Raw genomic sequence first — 20,759 nt, forward strand, 5'->3', positions numbered from 1 at the left:
AAAAATGCTGTTATTTTCAACTTTCCATTCATCAGGGAATCCTGAAACATATTTCAGTTTTGAGAAAAATATGAATAATACTTATCATCACGTGACACTTAAAGACTGGCTTAATGGCTGCTGAAAATTTGCTCTGCCATCACAGGAATAAATTACAGTTTTAAAAATATTAAAATAGAAAACAGTTCATTTAAAATTGCAATAGTATTTCAGCATTAATGTATCAAATAAATGCAGCCTTGGTCAGCATAAAACACTTCTAAAACGTAAAAAAATAAAAAAACACAACTTATATTTAATATAATATAATTTATTTTTATGTTATATTTCTAAATTTCTTAATTTATTTCATTTTACATATCTGATTTGTAATTTGTAGTTCAGGATAATGGTTTAAAAGATTTGAGGTATGGTTCCATAGTGATTCATTTTCCTATTTCACTAAAAAATAATCAGTTACATTTAAAATAATTATTATTTCCTTATTTAGTATAAATAATTAAAAATGTCATTATTCATAGTTTAATAAGTTAACATAAACTAACAATGAACAATACTTCGACAGCATTTATTAATCTTAGTTCATACACTGTAAAACATTATTTAGAACAAAAGTTACCTGGTTGCCTTAAAAATGTTGTGTTCATTGAAATTAAAATTTTGAGTTAATACAATGAACATTTTTTTGAGATTCGACAACCTTTATTAAAATATTATTAAAAGATTTTGTAAGCATATTGGGTAATTGTGTGTGTTTTATTTCTGATGACGCAGTGAAACATGCCAAAAAGATGATTTATCACAATTTTTATGTGGTTCAGATACAATACTATTTTGAGTTTCTATTTATTAAACAAATTTCCGTCATTGTATCAACTCAAATTTTTAATTTCAATAAACTCAAAATGTTAAGGCAACCAGGTTACTTACTTTTTTAAGTTACTTCAACAAAAACCAAAAAATTTTTTTTACAGTGTATTAATCTCAGCATTTACTAATACATTTTTAGGATCAAAAGTATCTAATAACATTAGCTTATGTGAGCTGACATGACTGTGTACTAACATGATTTTTTTTTATTAAGTAACAGTAACAAAGGTCAACAATGCTGTAAATATAGAACATTTCTCACTGTTAATTCATGTTAGATCTTATTGTAAAGATTTAGCATTTATATTTGATTTGTAATTCATGGTTCAGAATAATGACAAGTTTATAAGCGGTATATGAATTCCATATCTCTATATTTCACAGTTAATAATCAAATCAGAACAACAGAGCACAACCCTCAATTTCCTTCTGTCTATTGTTCCTGAAAGGACAATTCTTTTGATTTTAACTGAATGAGGTTTATAACGCAGAGCAGTTGGGAGGGGTGGAGGGGGGTGTGATGTGGAGTATGAGGTAATGCTTTTAGAATGGAGCCTTCCCAAGGGGCCGTGCGGCGGAGCACAGAGACAGGTGAGGAGGGAGGGAGAGGTGCGGAGTTGACGGCAAACTCTTTCTGTGTCTACTCCACTGACGTGTCGGCATGGTTTCAAATGCCTTTGAGAGGTGGCGTATTGAGACACAATGAGAATAGGACACGCGTCGACACACTGAGAGAGAAAAAACCTTCTCCGTCTGGAGACACTGTTTATCTTGTGTGTGAGTGTGTGTGACGCACTGAGACACATGGGGCTGACCATTCAAGTTCGGTCCCAGTAGGAGCCTAATGAGGCCAGAGAAAAACATAAGTGCTGTTATAGCAAAATAGCTTTTATATGCCACAAATATTAGGTTGTTTTTGGCAAAAGAACTATAAAAAAAACATGATGTCACCTCTGGTTTCTTCCTCAAGATGACTTGCCTTCGTTCAGCCTTAGGGGGCATATCGTGGAAAACAAGATTTATTTTGTTCTTTTGAAATGAAAGATATTTGATGTAGTATGTAAACATAGCCTATGCAGTGCATGTCTATGGTTTCAGAATCTTTACCTTATTAGAATATAACCGCCCACACCCCCATTTATGTAGCTCTATTCACATATGCTCATTTAGTTCAGAAACGTCTTCCTGATAACAACAGCAGTGCCATTATGCAGAGAATAACCAATCATAACAGAGATCGTTTAAATAATTACCAAGTTATTTTAATTATTAGTTAGTTATTGCTATGGGTCATTTCAAGAACACATGCATTACCATACTGAACTCTTCCATGATAGAAATAATAAATTACTTATCTGTTCTTGTCTTAAAGATACAGTAGCAATAACATCCTGTTTTGAAACCTTGACTAACATTATAAGTAGGGCTGTCAAACGATTAATTACATCTAAAATAAATACATCAAAAATTATATTTATTTTAGATAAATTAATTTATTTTAGATAAATTACATCTAAAATAAAAATAAAAATATATACACGTACATACATATTTAAGAACTATTAGCATGCATATACTGTATGCCTATTTATAATTGATATTATATATGAATATAAATATTTTATATATAAATATAAAAAAAATTCTTAAATATATAAATGCATGTGTGTGTATTTAAATAAGCATAGACCTAATTATACACAGTATACACACATAGTATGTAAAGATTTATGATTAATCAAGATAATTCGTTTGATAGCACTAATTATAAGTGTTTTCAGGTTAAAAAAAAAAGAAAATTACATTTTTAAATAAAATAATCATTTATGATTTTTATGATGTAAACGGCTTTATATACAAATCTCAGATGTCATGTACTTTGAGGATGCAGATGACGAATTTTGAGGTGAGAAGGGCACTTGTCTCCCGATTTATCCTTTAAAGTTGCAATTGTGAATGTTGATGTACTATTTAGTTTTTACTGTTAAGAAAAAATAGCGATAAACTAAGGAGAAAAAACATCTCATTCAGCAGGTGTATGAGATGTGTGCAACCAAACTACATTTCCCATCATGCACTGTGACAGCACAAGAAGGGGGATGGGGGGGGGGGGGATCCATAGATACGGCCTCAAATACACAACTAATGCATATTCTTTGGTCTTCATTTTATGCTAGCACTAAAAAATTCTTTGTTGGAAAGTGAAAAACTTTATACTCACTTGTTCTCTTTCTCCCTTACTGTTTATCAGGTAAAATCAAGTATTCAGAGCAGGTTTACGACTCGTGTATGGATGCGTTTGACTGTCTGCCCTTGGCAGCTCTCATGAACCAACAGTTCCTGTGCGTCCACGGTGGCCTGTCCCCAGAAATACAGACCTTAGACGACATAAAGAAGGTACTGCCAAGCCATGCGTGAACAGCAGTGCTGTGTGTGGGAGGAGAAAGATTTCATGCATGGCCACAAGAAAGCAGTGTATGTGTGTGTATTTCTGTATTCTGTATTATATTTGTTTCTTTGTGGCCTAGTTGGACCGGTTCAAGGAGCCCCCAGCATTCGGGCCTATGTGTGATTTGCTTTGGTCTGATCCCCTGGAGGACTTCGGTAATGAAAAGAGCCAAGAGTACTTTAGCCACAACACAGTCAGAGGCTGCTCATACTTCTACAGGTGGGTGATTTTGGTGTTTTAAGGGTTTGTGTTTCGATGTGCCTGAGGGGGACTTTCTAACTCTATAGAGGAAAAGTTACAAAGAAATATCATTAAATGGCCTATTATGTACTTTTCAACTTAATAAAACAAATGCAACAAAAATGTATAAGGTAACATACAACCATTATTTTATGCAATAAATATTGTAATCAAGTAATACATTTGTGAGATTAAAACACGTGACATATACAATGTAAAACATGTAGTTACTATAGTAATAAAACTATAAATTATGCATAATTACATGCAACTAACCCAAAACACACCCACATCCTAACACTTACCCTTTAGTAAGTACATGTAGTTAATTATTATTACTCAGTACGTACATGTATAATTACACTGAAACATGGACACCAACAACAACATGTATTATTATCAATATTGAAAACAGTTGTGCTGCTCAATATCTTTGTGGAAATTATACGTGTTTTTTTTTAAATCACAGGATTCTTTGATGAATAGAAAATTCAAAAGAACAGAATTTATTTTAAAAATAAATCATTTTTTAACATTTAAATGTATTTACAATAATGAATGCAAAAACTATTAATTTATTTCAAAATAAAGCCTACTGAACCCCAACTTTTGAATGTAGCATATATTTTTACATGCATAATATATATATATATATATATATATATATATATATATATATATATATATATATATATAGTTTGGAAGACAAAATTGACAAAATTATTATTTTTTATGATCATTTAAAATGATTAACCAACAAACAAAACCACTTCTTGAGACAACAATCAATTTAACTTTTCACTCAAAGTCTTATAGTTACTATAAAAAGCTTCTGTGACGACTAGCCACAGTTTCCCTTGGTCCCACAGTATGCATCGGTAAATATAGGCATATGTTATATAGGTATATGTGTCATCGTGTATGTAGGTGCTCAGGTAAGACAGATTGTGTACACATATTTGAGTGTATTCATGTGAGTGTGTGTGTATGAGAACAGCCCAGTCTGTGGGGGGTTGTTGGGTCTCTCCAGGTGTTCAGCGTTGCTGTTGTTTTCTGCCCTCTGCTCTGAATGCATAAAGCAACAGCCTCTTAATATTTCACACACTGCTGACAATTTGATGGAACGGCAGTGAGCATGTGTATGTGAGAATGAGTGTTTGTTTCCCATAGAGCGAAAGTGAAGATTAGTCTTTTATTTTTCAGCATTTTAATGTTGTGCTTTAGCATTAGCATTAGCATTTAATCTTCTGTATACAATAGCTTTGTGTGAGGTACAGATAGAAGGTCGTCCTTTCTATATCCTTCCATCCAGTTTTACATTTATTAGTGTGTCTATGTGTTATATGTTAAAGGACACACAAGACTTAACTTTTTAAACATACACACAATGCTTCATACTTTCCTTAGACAGATACGTACCCACACACATTTCTGTTATGCAAGGCACACAGAAGCCATTTGTTTTAATCTGTGTTGTCAGTGTTCCTCGTGCTGCCCACCTCCCTGAATCACCATGTTGGTGTTTAATCACTACTCTTTCACTCCATTCACTCCGTTTGTTTATGCTAATGCAGGCTCTATGTATATGTTTTTTCATTATGCACCTGTACCAATGAAGACATTTAAATTAAGGAAGAAGCAAATTAGTAGCAAATTATTTACATTTTATCCAGAAGCATAAACTGTAAATATTTCTCATTTTTACACCGATTATTCCCTGGTTCAATACAAATTAACATGCATAGTGTTTACGTTCTGTAGCTATAGGCTACTATATATATACAGTGAGTATTTTTACTTTTACGGATTGGCTTCTATTGTAAAGGTGCAGTCACATTTGTGAAATTTGCACAAAATGTAGCTGGTCTATTATCAATAGTGTAGTGATGTATGAAGCACTGCTCATAGAAAATTCACTTCCAAACTAAGCAGCTTTCGTCAACGAGGAAAATTCACGTGACCAACTTGAACCTGTTGTGAAAAATATGTGGGGAAATCTTTCATCCTCAAATGAAATTCCAGACATTTGTGTTGTCAGTTGAGATGAACACTGAATATTCATATACACTTTTCTCAATTCATATATTTTTCCACCATGGTTTTAAACCTATAAAAAAAAATCATGTTTGAGTCGGCATTTCTTTGTCTGAATCATCTGAAAGTGGACCAGACTTTTTGCTGATAGCCTAATGTCAGACTATGCAAGACTAGGGTGAAGCTGTCAGACGGAGTGAAGGGGGGATGCCTTTTCAGCCTCTTGATCATACTGTAGTCAGCAGAAAGAGTGAGATGGAAGGAGGGAGTGCGGCCAGCAGCGGCAACACAGCTTCGCGATCTATCCCACAATCCCCAAAGGCTCTGCAGTGTGGTGTTGCCATGACAACCCGTTTCCTCTTCCCAAACTGGAGCGAGTGATAGCGAGAGAGAAAGAGAGATGCAGAGGAAGAAGTGATTGGTAGGAAGCAGTGGTAAAGCAGCAGTGCCCCCTCATTAACCGACGACACGGGAGAGAAAGACAGAAAGCAGCTCACACACCCTTTTACACACTCTCTGGGTTACAGACAAATGTATGTTAGCACAGCAGCGCTTTCTCACAGTGAAGCTTGACTGAATGTTACAGGTTTAGAATATAGGTGGGAATAAGTATAGAGCTCTGGGATTATAGGTTATTATTATCATTTCTTAGTTAAAATATGATTATTATTTTTTTACCTTTTTTGTGTATAGCTGTTCGGTCCGAATGCAATTATAGAATGTTCTACCTGCCTGCCAACATATATACATCATCACACATCATCAGCGCGTCCCACGAGGCTATGCAGAGTTGTAGACAGTCACTGAGCGGCATAAAACAAACAACAGACATTTTTTACAGTTCCTCCTGAACCAAAACAAAAAGCTTATGCTGTGTATATATCTGGAGCACTTCACGTTTTCTATATGTCAACACAAGCAGTATCAATGCCGACATGAATCTGCAGCAGTTTGGTGGTACACATAAGCGCTCTGTAGGCTAAGTTGTTTATGTTCATTATTATTGTAATGTTATGGGCTTTAAGACATGAGTTAGTTTAACGCTGTCTCTCGTGACGCTTTTGCAAACTCTGCTATGTGTGTTCATGTGTTTAGAAGGAAGATTGGCTTTGGAGACGCTCTAAAGGATAGGTGGGATCTCATGCTTTAAAAGCTAGCTTGCTATTGCTAGCCACTCCGAAATTGCCTACACTACCGTTAGCTCAGGTCCATTACCCAATATTAACAGATATAACCTTTGATTTGAATAACGTATTAGTAAATGTTTAAATTAACATTAACAAAGTTTTATATAAATGCTTTACACATATTTTTCATTGTTTTAGTGTTAGTCAGGGTCTGTGTGCAACAGGGTTTGACTCTGAGACCAAAAGTGTGTAAATATTGAATGCATATTCAAATATATATGAAATCTGAATTGCAAATATGTAAGAATGAGGCATTTCTTTCTTCTCTCTGGATATCTGTAAACATGTATATGGAGTGATAAACAGTTGAGCACAAGACTGCCCCTGCTGGACACACATGGAACTGCACACATGCTCCATTCACACATGAATGTTTTGCTTGGCTGACAGTTGAAAGCATAAAAAACACTACAACATTAATGAGACTCGTCCACCCACAGTTTCTGAATGCTGGCTCTTATTTTCTCTCTCATTCTCTTTTCCTTCTCCCAATCTCTGTTTTGCAGTTATCCGGCTGTCTGTGACTTCCTACAAAATAATAACTTGTTATCAATCATCCGAGCGCACGAAGCACAAGATGCAGGGTATGTATTCCCCATTTTTAACTCTTTATTATTATTTTTATTTGTGTACTAATATGCGCCTTTGAGGGGTATATAAGGTACAAATGTATACTTTTAAGGCGGCACCTTTCCATACATGTACAGTTTTTACACATTTTGTCTTTGAAAGTAAATGAAAACGTCTTCCCTTTCCCTCTTCTAACAGCTACCGGATGTACAGGAAGAGTCAGACCACTGGCTTCCCTTCCCTAATTACCATCTTCTCTGCACCAAACTACCTTGATGTTTACAATAACAAAGGTGAGGCCTGCTTTCTGTTACAGTGAGATATGTGTGAAAAAATGGAGCATTGTGATGGGAACAGAGCGCTGGATGAGAGCGTGGGCAGAACCATCAGCTCGAGTGACTCCATCCATGTGGTCGTATCATCCACCGATGGAACAGGGTCAACTTCTCAGCAGTGCCATCTAGTGGAGGCTTTTTGTGAAATTGAATGTTCAGCCACTTACAAATTGATATTCTGTATGTTTGGATGTATTTACACCATTTTCGGTTGACATATTTTCCCTCAGAAAGCTCATTTAGCTTGGGTTTTGTCATATCATTGTGTTTACACACTATTTTAGATAGTCAAATTATTCTATAAACACAGTTTAGGAAATGATTAGGAAACAAACCCAGAGGCTCAGAAAGCCACAGTCTCTTGAGATTATTTCTCATATTATTGATTAGAGAAAACTCAAATGCTGCTGGCTCACTTTTTCTTATTACTCACTTCCTCAGCTGCCGTTCTGAAGTACGAGAACAATGTAATGAACATCCGGCAGTTTAACTGCTCCCCTCATCCTTACTGGCTGCCAAATTTCATGGACGTCTTTCACCTGGTCGCTGCCATTTGTGGGGGAGAAAGGTACTTCTGTCACATATACAACTGGATATTGCCAGGCTTGACAATATTCAATTATTTTTGCTTAAAGGGCCCCTATTATGCTATTTTAAAGTTTCATAATTTTGTATTGGAGTCTCCTACAAAAAAAAAAAAAAAACACTTTCATTTTCTCAAAATATACATTGCACATCACCACATTTTTCAGTGATTCGCAAACAACTCGACGGATGAACCAAAATCCCTCTTTTTGAGAGCCTACTCTAAACGCTAAACGGCCATTACCAGAACTTAACTTCAGATCCGGGGGCTTCAGTCCAAAGCAATTGCACACACTGTTAAGACAGTAACGATGCTGTCGATTTTACATATCAATCCGAGTGTGAGTCCGATGATGAAACACTGGAAGAACTAGTCATTCAACCCGAACATTCATAGCAAGGACAATTGAGCAGGACGTTTCTCAGTGATGCTACTCATTTTGAGGTACATTATGAGATGTTGCAAAGGTAATTCCTCACCATAAGCATTAACAAGTGTATGTCCATCAACAAACACATGTGTATATTTCTAATTTATTGCGGTGCACATGCAGGAAATGCAGGAGCACATGCAGGAGCACCTACGTGAATGACTAATGTAACAAACGTTTGCCAAACAAATCTTGCTACATCCTTTATCTTTATAAGAACAACAGACAATCTACATTAATAGACACAGTTTTAGGTAACAGTGGCCGACAGCTGATTAGCAGCACTTTTTCAGTAAGACAGTAATAATGTGAGTTAACTGGTTACTCCGAAACTTACACAGTAAAAAGCACCCGGTAGAAAATATATACTTCATCAATAATTATCCATTCTTACAGGTTGTGGTTCTGAGGAGCAAGCTGATCCAAATAAACGGGGTACTGACCCCATCTTTCAAGAACAAGCATTTTGCAAATCCCGTGTTGAACTCTGAGATTTGAGAACATAGGAAATATATGCAAATATACATGCAAATATATTTTCTAGTGACAGAAGCGTCACAAAGCGGCAGTGGCTCAGTGGTTCATGTAGATTGTCTACAAACCGAAAGGTTGGTGGTTCGATCCCCGGTTCCACTTGACCAAGTGTCGAAGTGTCCATGAGCAAAGACACCTAACCCCAGCTGCTCCCGACGAGCTGGATGGCGCCTTGCATGGCTGACATCGCCGTCGGTGTAATGAATGGGTGAATGTGAGGCAAAAATGTAAAGTGCTTTGGATAAAAGCGCTAATAAATGCAGTCCATTTCCATTTCCAAAGGATTCAACAATACAGACGACTTGTTTAGGTGGTTCTGGGTCGATTCTTTTGCGAGACACTATCTTTATTTATCGTGCACTTTCAACTTTACAACTTTGCAGAACGGTTACATTCACAAACAGCTGCACTACACACTGCATGAAAGGGAATATTCGAAAAACATTAATAGGGGCACTTTAAGAAAAAACAGACTCAACAACAAAAAAACATTTGCTAATGTCCGATACATTCAACTGAATGTCATTTTGATATGTTGTGACTGACTGTTACTTGGCCTGCAGTCACGGAGATGCTGGTAAATGTGTTGAGCATCTGTTCTGATGATGAGCTGATGAATGATGGAGACGAGATCTTTGACGGTGAGACATCCTCTTCACTTGTTCAATATGCGGAAGATAAACATGATTTATTCCACATGAAACATGACTATGATTTCTCGACAGAAAGGGCCTTTTCTTTGACGTCAGGTACATCCTGAAAATATGACTTGTAGTCATTTCAATATCTTTCTGTTAAGTAGCATTGCTGTGATACCGTGTTTGTAATAGCCCTTAAGTTTTGTCTTTGCGCTTGACTTAGCTAGCGCTATGGTAACTAGCTCCAAGTATTGGGAAAGCTACTTTAAAATTGAAGTACAAGCTACTTATAATTGAATGCAGTTTGAAGTGAACCATAGTCAACTGGTTCTAAACAAGCTAGTAACATTTTGAAGCTAATAATATTTTAGCATTATTATTTACTAAAATTTAGAGCAGTATTTCTCTGATTCAAAAACAGATCGGATTTGCAATGCATGTGTATTGTCACGTTACACATTGGAAAAGTAGCTTGTTACTTTAAAAGCTACAAAATGCTGAGCTACTGTCACACTACTAAAACATGTAGGTAGTTAGTTGTGTCGCTTCTTTAAGTTAGCTACTTTCCAAACTGCCACCAACACAATACATAATTTCTTGTGTGTCTACATTATGTATATAAAAGAAGAAAAGTTTCTGGAGGTTTTTAGCCTCTGGTCATACAGACTGCTTCATTTTTTCTTTCCGCCCACAGCCAATGCAGCAGCTGCTCGCAAAGAGGTGATTAGGAACAAGATTCGTGCCATTGGGAAAATGGCCAAGATGTTCTCGGTGCTCAGGTACAAATGGGGGTTCCTCCAGCTGAGTCATTCAGTCTGCGGTCAGCTGGGTCACATGCTTATGAAACTGTTCTTGCTTGTCATAAGTGATAAATAGAAGAGCGGTATTGCAAGATATTGCTGATATTCAGTACAACATAAGACTGGGATGCCGGACACTACTTTAAAGGTAGTATTTTAAAGGTACACTATGGAATTCCTTGGACGTCTTTTGGTTAAAAATGCAAGTATTTTTTACAGAGACCCCTTTTTTACTGTAAAAAATAAACTAAAAATCACAATTTAGATTGTGATTTTTTTTAAAAAAATAACTTAAAAGTAGGGTAGGCAATATTTTTTCTTTTTTTTTTTCTTTTTTTTTTATTCATTCCAAATGCCAAATGTCAACATATGTATTTCCATACCTCCGTGCACCTGCTCGCAGACACATCACAAGTCATCAGCGCGTTCAATGAGAGTCACTGAGCGGCCTAAAAAAAGCAGGTAATTCCAGGACATGTATCTGGCTGTAATCCAGCATAGGCTGGTAGCTGTGTTTTGGAACATGGTAGATGGTTTCTAGCTGATGAGACCAGATGGTATCTGGTTTCAATATGGTCTACTAGTTAGAACCACATTTCGAAACACATCTATCAGAATATGCTGGATTTTCCACCAGGGTCAACACACTCTGAAGTTGACTGCTCTAACTAACTAAAGCCCTATTCGGAACTGGATTAGATTAAAAAAAAAAAAAAATATATATATATATATATATATATATATATATATATATATATATATATATATATATATATATATATATATAAAATTAAATAATTAATAATTAATAATTAATTAAAAATTAATAATTAAAGTAATTATTACCAGATTATAATCCCGTCCGAATAGGGCTTAACAAACACACCACATTAGAGAAGTGCCACAAGGCCAGAAAGCCACCACATCACTACGAAAAGGCACACTGCACATGTCTGGAAAACAGTTTGGTGCCGCCTTTTACAGTTCCTGATGAACCAAAACAATGAGCTTATGCTGCGTTCACACCATGTCATAACCGTAACGCTACGATGACAACCAGTGACATTCTACCTGGAGCAGTTCATGTCCTCAGACTCGGATTTATGCATTTTTATCAACACTGACATGAATCTGCAGCAGTCAGATGTACATGTAAGTGCTCTATAAATTGTTTAATTTCTACATTATTGTGTGCTTTTTGAGACATGAGGTAATTTAACGTCTCTCATGGCGCTTTGCTGAATCTGCTGTGTGCATTCATGTGTTTTGGAAGAAACGTGACTTTAAAAATTGAAGGGAGGGAGGGTGTGTGGGATATATTGCTATTGCTAACCTCTCCAAAATTGCCTACCCTACCTTTAATACAACTTGAATTACTCAGCAAAGGATGCATTACATTGATCAAAAGTTAAAGTAAAGCCAATTAATTATAATGTTACAAAAGATTTCTATTTCAAATGAATGCAACAAATATTACATAATAAAACAAAAATATTAAGTAGCACAGCAGATTTTTAAGTAGCAGGTTTTTCAGCATTGATAATAATAAGAAATGTTTCTTTAGCACCAAATCAGCATATCGGAATGGTTCCTGAAGTAATTATTGACCTTTAAATAGATTTTTGATCAAATAAATGCAGCCTTGATGAGAATAATAAATTATTTCAAAAACATAAAAATATCTTGTTGACGCCAAACTTTTGGACAGTAGTGTAAAATCAGTGTGTGTTATTATTTTCTGATGGTAATATCCTGTCTTGCAGAGAGGAGAGTGAGAATGTGTTTGACATTGAAGGCTTGACCCCTACCGGGCATGCTGCCCAGCGGGGTGCTTTCTGGTGGCAAGCAGACTCTACAGAGTGGTGAGCACACGACCCAGTACTGGCCATGTCTCTCTTTTGGTTCTTGTCTCCCTCTGTCTCCTTCTCTCTCTTCTTTCTCTCTCTCTCTCTCTCTCTCTCTCTCTCTCTCTCTCTCTCTCTCTCTCTCTCTCTCTCTCTCTCTCTCTCTCTCTCTCTCTCTCTCTCTCTCTCTCTATCTCTCTCTCTATCTCTCTCTCTCTCCTTTTTATTTCCTCCTCTACTGTCTCTATAGTGTCTGTCTCTTCCACCTGTCTCTCCATCTGTCTCTCTCTGTATCCTCTGACAAACTCCAGGCTTTGGGGTGCTGCTCTTTTAGTTCCCCCAAAGCATGGACATATTAGTGGGTCGGTTTACCCGTCGTTGGTAAACTGGGGTGAGAATGAGTTCTGAGAGGCCTGTAGGGTGTCCAGAGCACAGCAAGCGTGAAAAGCAGGAGAAGCCTCCTGCAGAGTGCGAATGGTTGAGGGGATTGTCTGAGTCTGTGGTCCATAGTCTGGTTGGCGTGCATGCGTCTCACGGGGTTGTCCCGGCTCCCGCCGCTGCTTGCGCACAACCGCTTGCCTGTGCGTTTCTGCTGTTGCATGGCTTGTTCAGGTGTAACACACTCCCCTCCTCTCCCTCCAGCAACCATCGAAGCCATTGAAGCCATCGAGACAGAAGAAGATGGAGAAGGTAATTCCAGGACATGTGTCTGGTTGTTATCCAGCATAGGCTGGTCGCTGTGTTTTGGAACATGGTAGATGGTTTTTAGCTGGCGAGACCAGATGGTATCTGGTTTGTTTCAACGTGGTCTATCAGTTAGAACCACATTTCAAAACACATCTATCAGTAGATGCTGGATTTTCCACCAGGGTCAACACACTTTGAAGTTGACTGCTCTAACTAAGTAAAGCCCCTTTCACACTGCACGTCGGAACATTGCCGGGTCGCGAAAGCAACCACGTCCCGGAATTGATTACCGAATTGAACCCGGGTCGGGGACCTAGTAACATTGCGGGATTCGACCCGGGATGAGCGCTGTGTGAACAAAAGCAAAAACTAATGCCACAACGTGTACGTAGTTATCGTGCGACTCCTAGAGCTTGTTTTTTTAATAATACAACCCTGCAGTGCCAGAAGAGCTAGTCGGTGTTTTAAACGCAGAGAGTGTTCGTATACAAAAGAAACTAAAATTAAACAAGCAATAAATGTGAGCAAACTGGACACAAGTCGAGACCACGGAGCTCCTTACTATCTGCGCTGAAAGCTGAGAGATCGCTCGCCGTTATACGTCACATCAGGATTTCACGTGTCAACTCGTTCCGGGACCATTACGGGTTGTGTGTGAAAGCGCACATATTACGGTATTTCACTGGCAGTGTGAATGGACCAAATCTAGCGGCCAGGGAACAAATGCCAGGTCGAATTATCCGTGTATTTGCCGGAATCGCTGTGTGAAAGAGGCTTAACAAACACACCACATTAGAGAACAGCCACAAGGCCAGAAATCCACCACATCACTACGAAAAGGCACCGCACATGTCTGGGAACAGTTTGATGTTAAACTTTTTTCAAATAATCTGACATAGCCTAGATTGCTTACTGGTTAACACTGTGGCTGTGTCCGAAACATAAGGCAGTTGCCTAATTACCCACTCAGTCAATGACTTAACAAAGCAAAGAAATTCAAAGACTCCAAAGCAAGAACATTTTGACTGCTGGGCTCAACGCTATGGATTATTTTTTATTTTATTTTTCAGTTCTGATTTTTACTTGTTTCGCAAACAATCAGTCAATCAAGTGCAATTTAACACTACCGTTCAAAAGTTTGGGGTAAATACTTTATTCAGCAATGATGCATTAAATTGATCAAAAGTGGCAATAAAGACATTTATAATGTTATAAAATATTTATATTTCAAATAAATTATGTTCTTCTGAACTTTCTATTTATCAAAGAATTGTGTAAAAAAAAAGTGTATCAAGGTTTTCACAAAAATATTAAACAGCTGTTATCCACATTAATAATAAGCAATATTTCTTGCCTCGCAAATCAGCATATTAGAATGATGATCAGGTGACACTGCAGGCTGGACTGCAATTCAGCTTTGCCATCACAAGAATAAATAAGAAAACTGTTATTTCAAATTATAATAATATTTCAAACTAGTACTATTTTACTGTATTTTTGAGCAAATAAATGCCTCAATGCTCCAAACTTTTGAAAGTAGTGTATATTTACATTTGTAATTTTACCTGTATAATTTACATTTATTGTTATTTTAAATGTATTTGAACATTTACATTTTTCTTCTGTGAGAGTTTTAGACACAGCCATTATTTAACAAAGGCATTACAAGATGCTATTTGTACAGAAAAATGTTTGTTTGTTTTTTTGTTTTTTTTAACAGCAACATCAATTTAACCAGATATTTGCCGTGCCCTTTTTGAGTGGTGACATTAATTGAACATTCCTTTTATATCTTGCATGATGGTTTGAGGTAGCATCTAAACTGGAGGCATGATTTTTTGATATGGTCTGTCGGGTGCTGCTTTTCCTCTGGCCCTCATGGTTTAAGTTTGGGGCATAGCATGTGATTAACCGCAATCAGGAACTCTCAGCCAACCAGAGTGTGTTCCTTTTCTGCAACCTCTCACTTTCTGAGACCAGCTCACCTCAGTGATACACAAATGGATGGACACGAGGGGTTTGGACACTGCTTTCTACTTCCACAGTTAAAATATATTGACAAATAAAGATAAAGCTACGAGGTTGTTAACCAATGGTAAATGCTTCTCTTGAAACCAGCAGGCTTTATTATTTTGACTTATTTTGTGAAATAAATTTTGTTTAACAGCTGAATTTGTAATGAAAAATTACATTACCCATGATGCTCCACAGAACATTCCACCAATCAGATCGCTTCAAAGAAGCACAGCGAATGACATAACTTTAAATGAATAGTTTCATATTTCTACATCTTGTCTTAATTGATATGTTGTTTGCAATTCTTCATGGGATTGTAGTGCTACCCTTATTAAAGCCATTAAGTACCTTTTTCCCCCATACTTTCTTGCTTTAAAACAAACTGTAATATTGTGATTCACCTCATACGTAGCTGGTAGGTTTGGTTATTGGCTTTTAAGTAAGACTTTGTAAAAATCTAGATGGGAAAAATAAATGGAAAAAATATGCTTGGGCACTATTGCATTCTAGGAAACGCAACTGTCTCATGACTATAAAAGTTGCATTTACAAATTAGTTATTAAATAATATTTTTTAAAATTGAAATATTAGTTAATACAGATATTTTAAATGTTATATATTTAAACATTTAAATATTTTAAGTAAATGTAATAAAAAAATAACTTATTTTTTAAGTTATTAAAATTTGTTAATGCATTATTTTATTGTTACACTTATTGATTTTTACTTAGTAGTTTTAAATACCTCCCCCCCCCCTACAATTTAATAAGTTATTAACCAATTTAGATTTTTAATTAAAGGGTTAGTTCACCCCAAAAATGAAAATTTGATGTTTATCTGCTTACCTCCAGTGCATCCAAGATGAGGTGTGTTTGTTTCTTTAGTAGAACACAAATTAAGTCAATGGGGTGTATTTCTATGAGAGTAAAAAACAAACAGACATACAATTCCATATTAAACCCTGTGGCTCGTGGCGACACATTGATGTCTTAAGACACGAAACAATCGGTTTCTGCGAGAAACCGTACAGAATTTGTGTTATTTTTTTACCTCATATCAGACGAATCTCATCTAGTATTCCCAACGCCATTACTTCCATAGAGTAAGGTCAAAAACCCGGCGCGATCATTGAACACACTTCACAATCATGAAGTGGAATGAAATTCATTGGATATTTCAAACTTTTTTAACAAATCAAAAACTGAAAAATTGGGCGTGCAAAATTATTCGGCCCCCTTAAGTTAATACTTTGTAGCGCCACCTTTTGCTGCGATTACAGCTGTAAGTCGCTTGGGGTATGTCTCTATCAGTTTTGCACATCGAGAGACTGAAATTTTTGCCCATTCCTCCTTGCAGAAACGCTCAAGCTCGGGTTGGATGGAGAGCGTTTGTGAACAGCAGTTTTCAGTTCTTTCCACAGATTCTCGATTGGATTCAGGTCTGGACTTTGACTTGGCCATTCTAACACCTGGATATGTTTATTTTTTAACCATTCCATTGTAGATTTTGCTTTATGTTTTGGATCATTGTCTTGTTGGAAGACAAATCTCAGGTCTTTTGCAGACTCCATCAGGTTTTCTTCCAAAATGGTCCTATATTTGGCTCCATCCATCTTCCCATCAATTTTAACCATCTTCCCTGTCCCTGCTAAAGAAAAGCAGGCCCAAACCATGATGCTGCCACCACCATGTTTGACAGTGGGGATGGTGTGTTCAGGGTGATATTAGCTGTGTTGCTTTTACGCCAAACATAACTTTTTGCTTTGTTGCCAAAAAGTTAAATTTTGGTTTCATCTGACCAGAGCACCTTCTTCCACATGTTTGGTGTGTCTTCCAGGTGGCTTGTGGCAAACTTTAAACAACACTTTTTATGGATATCTTTAAGAAATGGCTTTCTTCTTGCCACTCTTCCTTAAATGCCAGGTTTGTGAAGTATACGACTGATTGTTGACCTATGGACAGAGTCTCCCACCTCAGCTGTAGATCTCTGCAGTTCATCCAGAATGATCATGGGCCTCTTGGCTGCATCTCTGATCAGTCGTCTCCTTGTATGAGCTGAAAGTTTACAGGGACGGCCAGGTCTTGGTAGATTTGCAGTGGTCTGATACTCCTTCCATTTCAATATTATCGCTTGCACAGTGCTCCTTGGGATGTTCAAAGCTTGGGAAATCTTTTTGTATCCAAATCCGGCTTTAAACTTCTCCACAACAGTATCTCGGACCTGCCTGGTGTGTTCCTTGTTCTTCATGATGCTCTCTGCACTTTTAACGGACCTCTGAGACTATCACAGTGCAGGTGCATTTATACGGAGACTTGATTACACACAGGTGGATTCTATTTATCATCATTAGTCATTTAGGTCAACATTGGATCATTCAGAGATCCTCACTGAACTTCTGGAGAGAGTTTGCTGCATAAAAGTAAAGGGACCAAATAATTTTGCACTCCCAATTTTTCAGTTTTTAATTTGTTAAAAAAGTTTGAAATATCCAATAAATTTCGTTCCACTTCATGATTGTGTCCCACTTGTTGATTCTTCACAAAAAAATTTGTTTTACATCTTTATGTTTGAAGCCTGAAATGTGGCAAAAGGTCGCAGAGTTCAAGGGGGCCGAATACTTTCGCAAGGCACTATATATATATATATATATATATATAGAGAGAGAGAGAGAGAGAGAGAGAGAGAGAGAGAGAGAGAGAGAGAGAGAGAGAGAGAGAAAAACCACATTAGTGCCTGCGCGGATGGTGCAGATTGGTTGAATGAGCCACCTATGTAATTATATGATCACGCCGGGTTTTTGACCTTACTCTATGGAAGTAATGGCATTGGCAATACTAGATGAGATTCGTCTGATATGAGGTAAAAAATAACACATTCTGTATGGTTTCTCGCAGAAATCAATTGTTTCGTGTCTTAAGACATCAATGTGTCGCCACGAGCCACAGGGTTTATTATATGTTTGTGGAAACAAACACACATCTTGGATGCCCTGGGGGTAAGCAGATAAACATAAAATTTTCATTTTTGGGTGAACTAACCTTTCAATAAATTGATAATTGATTAATTTGCGTTTTTATTTCTATTATTTCTCCATAGAATATATTTTGAATATTCAAGGTATACACTACTATTCACAAGTTCAAAAATGTTTAAATGTTTTTGAAATAAGTCTCAACAATGCTGCATTTATTTGACAAAAAAAATACAGTAAAACAGTAATATTGTGAACTACTCTTGGAATTTAAAATAATTGTTTTGTATTTGATTATATTTTAAAATATAATTTAATCCTGTGATGCTAATATGCTGATATGGTGTTGAAGAAACATCAAAAACATTTGTACTGTTTAATATTTTGTGATACAAGCTGAGTAAAATTATTAATTTCTCTTTTTTTAAATACTACTGACCCCAAATTGTGAATGGTGGTGTATATATAGCAGATCATACAAACTAGTTTGTCGGACTCATTGTGGGCTTTTTCCCGTCTCTCCGCAGCCATCCGTGGCTTCTCTCCACAGCATAAGATCAGCAGTTTCGAAGAGGCTAAAGGTCTGGACCGCATCAATGAGCGCATGCCACCCCGCAAGGACGGGGTCAACCACGTGGGCCACTCCATGGGCAAGATGAACGTGTCCGAGACCAACGGCACCGATGACAACAGTAACATCCAGTGATGAAATGGCTGCCCACTCACCTGCACCTGAGTCCATGCCACCGCCACGACGCATGGCAGGACAATGCCAAACTTGTGATTTAAGGCCTCCTGCTTTCAACAAACACCCAATGACATCACCTACACGTCCCTCCCCGCTCCAATGTCCAATTAGAGAACCAAAACTATCTTAAATGTGTCACTGAAAATGGGCAGACTGTTTTCTTACTGTCAGCTTGCCGACGGCAAGTTTCTGCCTTTTTTGGGAGTGTTGACTGGGAAGGAGGGTTGGGGGGTGAAATGCCTGTCAAGGGCTGAAAGTGTCTTTATCAGAGAGGGGGGCGGTCTCAGTTCCTTTCCGACTCCGCCCACAGGCCAAGTGGGCGTGGTTTAGGAACTCTTAAGCCTGATCCATCCAGTTCGTCGGTGCGGGTGATGAGCCTGCCCTGTGCTGGTTCCATGCACACTTTTTTTCCTCTTTTGATTCAGTTTTTCTTCATGTTCCCATCTCATAAGGAAGTGATCTCACTGTTGATGATGTTTTGCTACTAGTATTAATAAATATACAAATTTGAAATGACAAAAAAATGAAAAAATGTTTGTAAGAAAGGACATTTAACAACAAACCCTGTACATTTTTGATTACTTGCAATGCAACCTTACCTGGGGGGGGTTTTATTTCCTGATTTGGTTTTTGGTAAGATGCCGTGAATCGGTAGAAGAGCAGAGCAGTTCTGCTTGTCCACTGGAGACTCTCGTTCAAAGCAACCTTTTTGGATGGAGGAAAAAACCGCAGCGAAAGCTCAAGCTCGACCTTTCGGCGCCACCTTCCTGATTGTTTCTCACTTGCCTGTATCTCAAGAGAGAGAATGCACATAGTACATTTCGCAAGTCAAATAAATATTATATATAAATATATATATAAATATATTTAAATATATGATTATTAACAATGGTCGAGGACGATGATTTTTAACAGCATCTATGGTACTGAACGCATCAGTGCATGCAACTAAGTTCCTTATTGATATGTGAAATTATAATTGTGATGTGTTTCAATATAGTAGACTTGAATTATTTCCCTTCAAATTATATTTGTAAAGGTCTAGTTTGTTTTTTATATCTCTATAAATTGATATGATTTTGTAATCTTTTGTTTGATTTTGTTTGTTTTTTTCTTTTCCATTAATATCATTTTATTGTTGATTTTATTTTTGTATAGTTTGGCTGTACAGGCACTGACGCTCTTTTCCGAGGTGTTTTTTCGCCATCTTTCGTTCTTTCTTTTAGTTTTGTTCTCTCTGTTCAGTTGGTGTACAGAAGTTGTTCAGTAGTGTGAATGAACATATTACTCAGTGAAAAGCAACATTCAGGCTGCCAAAGCATGATCGCATGGTTTATTCAAATGTAAACTAATTGGGCTTGAGGAAAATTCAGTGTCTCACTTTGAAGAGGAAAACTATATTATCATTATGATTCTTGATGATCTTCTTATTATTCTTACGATTAAGCTTACAGTTCTTTCATTTCCACTGTTTTCTGATCCTTGTTTGGTCCAGACGTGGTTTATTTCAAAGAAGGAATTTTATGGATTTGTGACTATTTTTCTTGTAATTTTCTCTGGAACTAAGTTTTCGCATTTGACTTCCTAAATGAAAACACATATTGTAAGCATGCCCTATGGGACAAATCACTTTTTTTACTCTTGAATAAAATATGCATGAACTAATAGCGTCTTTCCCCTTTCAATGCTGGTTTAAAAGAAAAAATTGTATTTATTGTTCTCATTTATGAAAAGGAAACTGATTTTTTGACAGAATAATGTTAAGAAATGCAAAGACCATAGGTTTTCTTCACAGGAACTGCTATGTTTCAAATGCTCAG

At 36.8% G+C, this 20,759-nt stretch overlaps 1 protein-coding gene across 1 annotated transcript in view; it reads left to right on the forward strand.

Annotated features, from left to right (window-relative positions):
* The window catches only part of ppp3ca (protein phosphatase 3, catalytic subunit, alpha isozyme), a 62,885-nt gene extending 42,281 nt beyond the window's left edge, over positions 1-20,604 (forward strand). The window contains 12 exon segments of the mRNA XM_067424782.1: positions 3,122-3,267; positions 3,399-3,538; positions 7,287-7,364; positions 7,549-7,643; positions 8,127-8,218; positions 8,220-8,253; positions 9,799-9,876; positions 10,568-10,652; positions 12,437-12,482; positions 12,484-12,535; positions 13,160-13,207; positions 18,719-20,604. Coding sequence (XP_067280883.1) covers positions 3,122-3,267; positions 3,399-3,538; positions 7,287-7,364; positions 7,549-7,643; positions 8,127-8,218; positions 8,220-8,253; positions 9,799-9,876; positions 10,568-10,652; positions 12,437-12,482; positions 12,484-12,535; positions 13,160-13,207; positions 18,719-18,897 — 1,073 coding nt within the window. The 3' untranslated portion in view covers positions 18,898-20,604.
* Positions 20,605-20,759: the final 155 nt, after the last annotated feature.

The sequence above is a fragment of the Pseudorasbora parva genome, chromosome 18, assembly GCF_024679245.1.
Source record: "Pseudorasbora parva isolate DD20220531a chromosome 18, ASM2467924v1, whole genome shotgun sequence".
NCBI classification, from domain to species: Eukaryota; Metazoa; Chordata; class Actinopteri; order Cypriniformes; family Gobionidae; genus Pseudorasbora; species Pseudorasbora parva.